Here is a 9,093-nt window from a genome sequence, read left to right on the forward strand (position 1 = left end):
TGCCGGGCTGCTGGTGACTCCGCCCCGCCTCCCTCCCTCACAGACCGCCGGACGCCGTGTAAGCGCCCTCAGGGTTGTTTACAACATCTGCGCTCATGGACCCGCCCCCTGCGCTTCTCATTGGCCGAAGAGCGCGGACCTCGCGAGTCCATTGGCTGAGTGCGGACGGGCCAACCCCTCACTCCCAAAATTGCCTCTCATTGGTGAAGGCGGGCGGGCAGCGCCGTTCCCATTGGCGGGGAGCGGAGAGGCCCCGCCCCCGCGGCGCGCGGCCGGGGCTGTGCGGGACGCGGCCGGCGCGGCCCGTCAGTCGGTGGCGGGGACGCTGCGGGGAGCGATGTCCGAGTGCGCGGCTGAGAGGGGGAGGATGGCGGGGCTGCTGCTCCTCTGCGCGGCCTCGGCGCTGCTGTTGGCGGCCGTGGGGGCCATCCCGCCGCCCGAGGAGGCGGCACGCATGGCACGCTTCGTCCTGCACAGCTGCGACTGGGGCGCGCTGGCCACGCTATCGGCGCAGGAGGGGCTGCGCGGCCGCCCCTTCGCCAACATCTTCTCCATCAGCGACGGGCCTCCCGGGCCCTTCGGCGGCAGCGGCGTCCCCTACCTGTACCTGACGGACATGGAGATCTCCGTGCAGGACCTGGAGGTGAGCGGGGCGAGGGGTGTGAACAGCGTGAGCAGTGGCCACCCACGGGACACCCAGAGGAGCGCCCGGGGTACTGAGGCAGTGTCGCGTTTTGCTTGGTTGCCTGCGCTTTTTCATCTCACTGGCAAGCGCTGGTTGGAGTTTCTTTTATTTTTCAAGTTCACATTAGCCTTGCGAAGGCAGCGCGGCAGCACTTGAGTTGACAGAATCCCAGAATCTTAGAGTTGGAAGGGACCTCTGGAGATCATCCTGATGCCTAGGCAGGGTCACCTGGAGCAGGTGACACAGGAACGCATCCAGGCTGGTTTGGAATGTCTCCAGAGAGGAAGACTCCACACCTTCCTAGGCAGCTGTTCTAGTACTCTGCCACTCTCAGCGTAAAGTTGTTCCTTGTGTTCAGGTGAAACTTCTTGTGGTTTAGTTTGTGGCTATTCCATGGATGTCACCTCATTTATTATTATCCCTTGAGCAATTATTATCCCTTGAACAGCTGAGCATGAGCAGTGCTGTCCGTGTTGACACTCAAAAGGCCTCCTGAGAAGTTCCTGCTCATCATGGCCTTGAGAAATGGCAGAAGCAGCACCAAACAGAGGAAGTGGCTGGAACTTCCAGAACCACCGAGCAGAGAAATAAGGCGCCACAGAACGTCACCAAAAAAAAAAAATAAAATCAAAAGGACTGGAAATTGGCAGTGTGGGTCTTAAACAAAGAGGGCTCCTGCACAGGCTGCTGAAGGAATAGTGATTAAATCTCTGGAGCTTACCGTAAAGGGAAGCTCACAAGGAAAGGCAGCATTGGCATGCTGTGGCTCTGAGCGTGTGTAATTGGCCTTGTCCCAGATCTCTTGCCTGCCTGTGGCCAAGGGAGTTGACTAAAAACTTAGGGACATAGCAATCGTGTGCCTCCTTTACAAGAAAACTTTTTGTTCCAGTAGCTGTGCAGTGTTAGTAAAAGAAACACAAACCACAAAATAATCGAAAATTTCCTATTGGCTTTGTTTTATCATAAACCCTTTTTGTTTGTTCCCTGCCAGATTTTACTTTGTTACATTAAAATGCTTTAATTATGTATCTGAGTGCTGTAGAAATTTATCTTGTATAGCATCTCCCCCTCCACCCCAGCTACAGCCTTTTGTTTTCAGAAAAACGTAAAAACCTCGGTGTGAACTGCTATTGGACGTTTCCCTTCAGAAGGCTCCTCAACAGATCCTTATTTTGCTGCTACAGGGCAGGAACACTTGACGTGTGATAGTCACGTGCAAGGGAGAAGGCGCTGAATAATCATGAGTCAGCTTTTTCTGTAGTTAAGCAACTTCCCATCTGTCAGGTGGTGGCTCCTGTTTCACGAGTTTGCTGGCACTCTGCCTAGTGTTTGAGTGGCTTTTGGGGGTTTCTTTTGGACATGAGCTCTTCTAGTGAAATTTCTCAAAGCAGGTGAACTTTCCTTGCTGGGAGATAATGAATCTTGGATGTGACACTCTGCATTAGGGAGTCCTGTTTTGCACCAATACTTTTCAAGCCACACTCACCAAATTAGTTTTAGAAAAACAATCAGATACAGATTCTTTAATTTTTCAAGTTAGGTGTTTCTCTTAGGTTTTAAGAGTGTGTCTAAAATTCACTTTAAATTTCAAAAGAGCTGACTGGCTTAGAGCAGCTTGTTTTGAAGGGAGGAGTTATTTGATTTTGGTTTAACTAATATTATTAACAGCTGTGAAATTCAGTTGGTTACCTTCTCAGTTACTCTTTGTCCTTCCACCAGAATTAATGAAATTCACTGTATGTCCTTTTTTTCTGTACTGTATGTAGTTATAAGAATATGTCATCATTTGAAGGTGAAATAGCTGGACTGTATATTGAGTTCAGAGTTTTGAGGAGTGCAGTTTTGTGACATTTGCATTTTATGCTAAAAAGCTTCAGCACACTTCAAAACTGGGCATTCTCTCAGATTCAGAGCTCATCTAAGTAGGCTTTCAGATACAGTCAGGAAAAGGTGATGACAGCTTTATTCTTTTTGGCAGTAATACCGAGCTGAAGAAACTACCAAGAGCTGAATAAAGTACCAAGAGCTGAAAATGTGGCGGGGATGACATTTTTCTTGCAAAAAGCATGTAAACCTCTTATCTTATTTCTTGCATTTCAGGTCAATTCAAATGCCTCCTTAACTGTGTCTTTGGCACAGACTCCTTACTGCAGGAGGCACAGATATGATCCCCAGAATCCCCTCTGTGCCCACATAATCTTCGTTGGGAGCATTGTGAAGGTAAGCAGCTGAAAGCTGGCACTGGACAAGGTTTTGTGCATCAAGTAGTGTTCTTTGGTGGGAGGAGAAGAGAAAGATTAGAAATTCTGTGCAAAAGCATGTGAAGAGATGTTATGTGCTGTGATATCCCAAGGCTGGTTCGTAGTTTGAGGAAAATGAAGTTTGCATTGATATTTGCAGGAGCTTTGTTGGCATGTTTTTAACAAGGAATTTGAGGGGACAACACTGTAATCTAGGAAGTCTCCCTCCTTCCCCTAGACGTGTTCTGAAACTAAGAAGTCTAAGACAACTCACTTGGAAAAGCCTTCATACTTCATTCACATCTCTCATGCTCAGCTAAATTCTTTGGTCCATGCGTTGTGACAAACGTGCTTCTGAAACTTTGTTGAAATAAATATTGGACTGAGCAATGAAGTTACAATATTAAAGTTACAACAATAAAGTAACAGTATTAGAGACAAAGAAAGTGCAGTGTATATCTGGTGGCATTGCTGCCAGGGCATATTCTTCCATGTACCAGTACTTTGGCATCTCATGGAAGGAATTTAGAACTGCATGTGTTATTCATTGAAGATTTTAATCCCGTCATTGAGGACAATGATTGAGGATGAGAAACAGTCATCATTGGATGACTTAGATCTTAGATAATAGTCTAAATGTTAGTGTTTTCACACCTCTGTGTTTGCACATTGCACTCAGCAGTCTTTCAGTTGCTTTCCTGAGTTTCTCATTGACAATAGAGTTGGGTTATTTTAGTTAATTCTTCTCATACCATACTCGGAGCTCCAACTTGTTAATTTAACTCTTTAAATGTTTGCATATTGCACACTGTATGTTAAGTGCTGTCACACTTTTCAGCTTCCCTTCTCTGTAGGTTCTGCTGTACCATCCTATTTGTGTGTGTGTGTGTTTGCAAAGGACTGAACACAGTTGAGATCTGTGTCAGTTTGAATGAGCATGTGCAGAGGAGATAAAATTACACGTAAAACATCACTTTGTAATAATTCAGCAAGAATCCATACTCCTCTGTTTTTGTGTTTTGTTGAAAGACTTATTCTTATGTTGATGAAGTACTTTCTTGCTCATGCTATTTTTAAAAGCATGTTAAAATCAGCTGCCTTGGAACTTTTATCTGTCTCACATACACCACACTGAAGATGAGTGAACTCTGCCGCAGTAATGAGTCCCCTGTGACAGGGCATGGCAGAACTGAAAAGAGCACACTGCAGTCAGCAGTGTTTTTTTTAAACTAAAATCTGTCTTTACGTGACTACCTTACTGTAATACTTTGCTATTTTTTTTTGTTTAGGTGAATGATTCAGAAGCAGTCTTGGCAAAAAAAGCATTATTCAGTCGCCACCCTGAAATGGAAAGTTGGCCTAAGGATCATGATTGGTTCTTTGCCAAATTCAACATCACCAATATCTGGGTCCTCGACTACTTTGGTGGATTGAAAATTGTGACACCAGAAGAATATTACAGTGTCAAACCTTAGTAAGTCCTGGAGTTTTTCATGCCTAACCCTCGCTGTATTTGAAACCTGTAAAACTTCTCCTGATTGTTAACAGTATGTACTATATACTACCTGTCTCTGGTTTTTATATGCATTTATGTCTTTTCTCTAAGTGGTCTACTGGATGCAGTGTCTGAAGTCATAAGGTATGTTTGAAGAGGGGATCCAACTGTGTAACAATATCAAATATAGTATCTGTAGAACTGTACATGATTAACTGCACCTCAGCTTAAGTAGTTTCTTGGGAGGAGGGACTCCTGTAGTGGGCACAGTCCTCTGAATTAATTGCAAGACAGATGATGTTTTGGTGTAATAATTAAAAGCAGCGAGACTATTCAGCATTTTTGAAGCTGTATTAATGGGATCGCAGCAATATTGCTAATATATTTCAGAACAAAATTGCTGTTGAATCTATCATTATGATATTAAAGTATAGAGAAATTGTGTTCTTTTGTCTACATAAAAGTCTTGAAAACTTTCAAATGTATTTTAGCTCAGTCAGCAATTATGCAGTCATTTCACTCTTATTCTTACTCCTTGTAGGTGGGAGAAGATCCGTGTGATGCTGATGTGGAAATGAATTTACTTCGGCTGTTTCATGAAAGATTTGTTTTTCCTGTGTATTGTAGAGCTGAATTAATAACACAGTAAATCAAACACCTCACGTTGTTAATGAGCATGTATTACCCTTATAAGGCAGATTTAACTTCTCACTAACTTGAATCATGTCGTGCTCAAAAACCTTTGTGCATGAGCCAAAACTAAATTTTATTCATTGGATGTGATTTTGGAAAGGTGGCTGACAGTCTGCATTCAGAAGTGTTGTGTTTACTGGAATCCAAAGGATTAGTCCAGTTCTAAAGCTTTCAATGCCTTAGTTGAATAATATGTTTGTGAGCACTCTCCAATTCTGTTTTATTTTTAATAACCAGTTTAGTTTAGAATTTTATGGCAAAGAACCACAGGATGGCTCAGCTGACTCGGCTCAGTGGAATGGAAAGCACTGCTTGTGTTACAAGGGTAAATGATGTGCTGAGTTCCCAAATCCTGTTAAGAATTTCCTTTGCACACTGACACACTCGCTCGTTTGAGCCGTTTTTTTATTTTGCTGCCTATGCTGAATGTGCTGTAGGATACAGTTGTATTTATGCAAACTGCACATGTACCTCAGGATAAGTTCTTGGTACCTCTTCAGTGGTTACATGCCCTGACCCTTTAATAGAAGCAGGTTGATAATACCTCAAGTATCTGACTTGAGTATAAGAAGAGTAGTGGCTTGTAAATTCAGTGACACTCTTGTAAAGGATAAATGTTTTTTGATTAGGATTCTGAAATCTTCAGCTTTAGCAAGGTGTCAGTTTTTATTTCCCTCAACAGTAGAACTGAGAAGATTTTTGGGTTTGGAAGCCTTACACATCACTTCTGGGTTAGTAACCCAGAAGTGAAAAATAAGCAATACAGTATGACACACATGATTCATGATTTGTAGAGAATGAAAATTAATGAAAGGTGTGCATAGTTATTTCTGTGTTAAAATAACTTGCACACAACCACAAAAAAAACCCCAAATTAACACCTTTTTACATTCTTTCTCATCTGCTGTGTGCTAAGTTCACAAACACTAAAAACTATTCATGAATAACTAAGTTGGTTTTACAATGAGCAAATATTACCTAGTTGACCTAGAATGTGAGAATTTAGACTCCTTAAAGGCAGATTCTTATATAGAACAGTGGGATTTCTCATATAAAATCCCTACATCTTAATGTTGTTGTTATATCACTCCTTTTCTCAAATACTGGAATGATTTGTGAAAATATTTGTTATGTGACTTATTAAGTTTTCCTTCTCCAGAAAGGGAGGGAAGGTACTTTTTACTGTTCTTCTATTTTAAAACTAATTTAGAGTAAAAAAAACTTTACAATATGGAAACAATTTATGTTGAACAGGTAATACTGATATTTAATATGAAATTGAAAAGTATTTTTATATAAGGCATGACAGTTGTGGAAACTCATATGAATCTTTGTCATGGACTTAATCTTTACTGTGAGAACACCTGAATGCATTACATGTCACCCTGTAACTTCTCATGTGTGAGACTGGTGATGCTGAGCTTTTGTTAAAATTAAAATATTTTTTGACAAGCGGTGTGAAGTGTTATTTATTGCACGTTTGAGAATTCTTCTCTCCCTCCTGCTCTCTTTCATACAGGCACTCTCTCTTCAACGTTTGTGTTTTACTGTTTCTCTGGAGTCTTTCATGCTTGCAAGGATAAGAGGGGAAAACATCCCTATTTACACGTGGCTTTCCACTCCATGGATGAAACACTCTTTGTGTTTCACTTTCTTTCCTGCATCTAATACTGTGAAATGGAACATAATAACAGTGGAGTTTGTGAAGGTGAATGTAAGGAAGCCTTATTTGATTATGCTTTTCAGCCAGAGCTTCTGCATTTTGACATGAAATCTGTGTCATTAGCAGGCAGGTTTTCAGCCACCCCCAGGAAAGCAGGGCTCCATCACATCTTATCAATTACTTGGAAAGACAAATGCCATCATTCTTGACATTCCTTCTTCCTCCAGCAGCTTTCATTGCTGAGCATGACATCCTGTGGCCTGGGCTGTTCCTCTGGTCAGTTGGGGTCAGCTGTTCCAGGCGTGTCCCTTCTCAGCTGTTCCTGCACCCCCAGACTCCTCGCTGGTAGGGCAGGACATAAATCATAACAAACATTTGTGTGTTATCAGGGCTGTTTAAAGCACAAATTCAAAACATAGCCCCAAACAAGCTGCTATGAAAAAAAAAAAAGAAAACAAAACTCTCAATTCCAGCCAAAAGCAGTCACCACCTTCAAAAGTACCACTTCCATAAGGCTTGCTCTGTGTCTGGTTGTTTTGTTGCACTAATACCAATTCCCAAGTCCTTTCTGATTGTGAGTGGAAGGACTTTATTCAGTAACAATCTTAGACTGGTTTTGTTATATTGGATTTTTTCGGAATAATTTTAGATCATCCAAATCTCTTCACATTTGAAATTTGAAAGGACCTCAACCAGATGGGGTTTTTTTTGGAAAGTGGTGAACAACAGAATGGTTAAGATAGATCAAAATCTCAAATCCAGGTCTGTACATCTGAGAAGCACTATCTGAAATTGTGTCTGTGCATCTCATTGAACATTTTTTGTGTGTTTTTATATGTAGAAGTGAAATGTAAAGGAGATGAGGGTATCAATCTCCCCTAGTGATAGGTATGTAAATGTTAATATCACTGACTCAAGAAAGTCACCAACTTGTCCTGTTTTTTCCTTGCCTCTTCTCCCTGTGTGCACCTTTGTTCTATTTGGCTCATTCAGGAACTTGCTTGTGAGCATGTTTCCTTTTTTCCTCATATCCAGAAGCAATATTGTGGCTTAGAAGAGGCCAAGGATAAGAAATTGATACAACTGCAAGCAATGAATCAGTGTTTCAACCTCTGACTGTGTCCTCTGCCATGGCGTGGTGGAACTATCTGGGCATATTCTCGACAGCAATGAATCAGCCACCATATCCAGGGAGAGAAGTACCTGCCTTCATAGATAGGAATCTGAGTCACGGGATAATTTAGGCACCTCACTAATTCACAGGATGTTTGTTAGCTGGGAATCTAATAAGGGTAATCACAGCCTGTCTCTCTAATGATACAGTCATATTCTTCCTTCTGCTTCCTACTGCATGTTCTTCCATCTTTGTGTTTCTTCTTGGCATTCAATTCTTGATTTTCAATTTCTCTCTTACATTTTAATGCAAGAGTTGTGCCCAGGAGGTTCTCGCAACGCGCTACATCATTACAAACTAGAACTTAAATATATCAGGCATTTGTTTAATCTTTTAGTCAGTTCTCTCTGGAATTAATTTCTTAGCTATTTAGTGATCTTTGCAATAAAATAGAGGTAGCTCAGGGCATTAGATTAACTTGTTTTCAAAAGGCTTTTCCTGAGTAAAACTGTTGAATCTAGATTAAAAATCCAGTAAACTGGTATATTATTGTTGAACACAAGAGGGTGCCATAGATTCACATTCGGCTTGAGTGTTAAATGTTTAATACTTAAAAGTGGCTATTGAATTCATCATAACTCAAAGATGCTGGAAAAGCAAACGACGGGGGTATAATACGAGCAAATTCTTTTTCTACAGTGCTTTACATTATGAATGCTTCCCTTCATAAACACAGCAGCCTGCTAGCTGGGAAAAAAAAAAAAGGAAGCATTCATCATTTTTTTGTGTTTTGTAATCATTTTGTGCTGTGGAGAGCCAGAAGTAATATCCATGAAAATGATTTAAAGGGTTTTAAATTAAGAAACTCTAGTAAAGGAAATGGAGACAGGTATAGAATGCCTCGGAACATCAGCTGGGAGCTGCCACCTCCAGACTCTGCAGTGTTTTTTTCTGCCGGTATAAGAATCCAAAGCGAGAGTGTTCATTAGCGTGGCAGTGCTTTGGCTTAGGCTTATTGTTAGCTGGATTAAACCACTGGTTTGTAATTTCCAGCAGTTAATTAATCTTGCATTCTTTCAGTGCCCCTGGTCCCTCTCCAGTGATTTGGGCTGCCTGTGCAGGTGTTTGGGTGGCGAGGTAGAGCTGGGAAAGGCCTGGAGCTTCCCCTCTTTGCCTGGGGCCTGTGCCAGAGCTCCCAGTGTG

At 41.9% G+C, this 9,093-nt stretch overlaps 1 protein-coding gene across 2 annotated transcripts; it reads left to right on the forward strand.

Moving 5' to 3' along the window:
* The first annotated feature begins 267 nt into the window (after positions 1–267).
* Positions 268–6,567, forward strand: CREG1 (cellular repressor of E1A stimulated genes 1). 2 transcript variants are annotated; one of them, XM_027722290.2, is made up of 5 exons: positions 268–643; positions 2,786–2,905; positions 4,215–4,399; positions 4,532–4,564; positions 4,962–6,567. In XM_027722290.2, exons 1-5 carry the CDS (start codon positions 338–340, stop codon positions 4,996–4,998), a joined length of 681 nt encoding a protein of 226 aa, XP_027578091.1. In that variant the 5' UTR covers positions 268–337; the 3' UTR covers positions 4,999–6,567. The 2 variants fall into 2 exon arrangements, with proteins under 2 accessions (XP_027578091.1, XP_039242421.1); XM_039386487.1 differs by lacking the exons at positions 4,532–4,564; positions 4,962–6,567 and having other exon boundaries at positions 4,215–4,400.
* Positions 6,568–9,093: the final 2,526 nt, after the last annotated feature.

This window comes from Pipra filicauda, unplaced genomic scaffold (genome assembly GCF_003945595.2).
Source record: "Pipra filicauda isolate LSUMZ 115617 unplaced genomic scaffold, ASM394559v2 scaffold487_size526621_pilon, whole genome shotgun sequence".
Lineage (NCBI taxonomy): Eukaryota > Metazoa > Chordata > Aves > Passeriformes > Pipridae > Pipra > Pipra filicauda.

Bases quoted from the DNA above. Each gene is read 5' to 3' on its own strand.
- CREG1 (XM_027722290.2), top strand. From the start codon at position 338: ATGTCCGAGTGCGCGGCTGAGAGGGGGAGGATGGCGGGGCTGCTGCTC. The intron at 644-2,785 runs GTGAGCGGGGCG...CTTGCATTTCAG, and splicing joins TCTCCGTGCAGGACCTGGAG to GTCAATTCAAATGCCTCCTT. The intron at 4,565-4,961 runs GTATGTTTGAAG...TACTCCTTGTAG, and splicing joins GCAGTGTCTGAAGTCATAAG to GTGGGAGAAGATCCGTGTGA.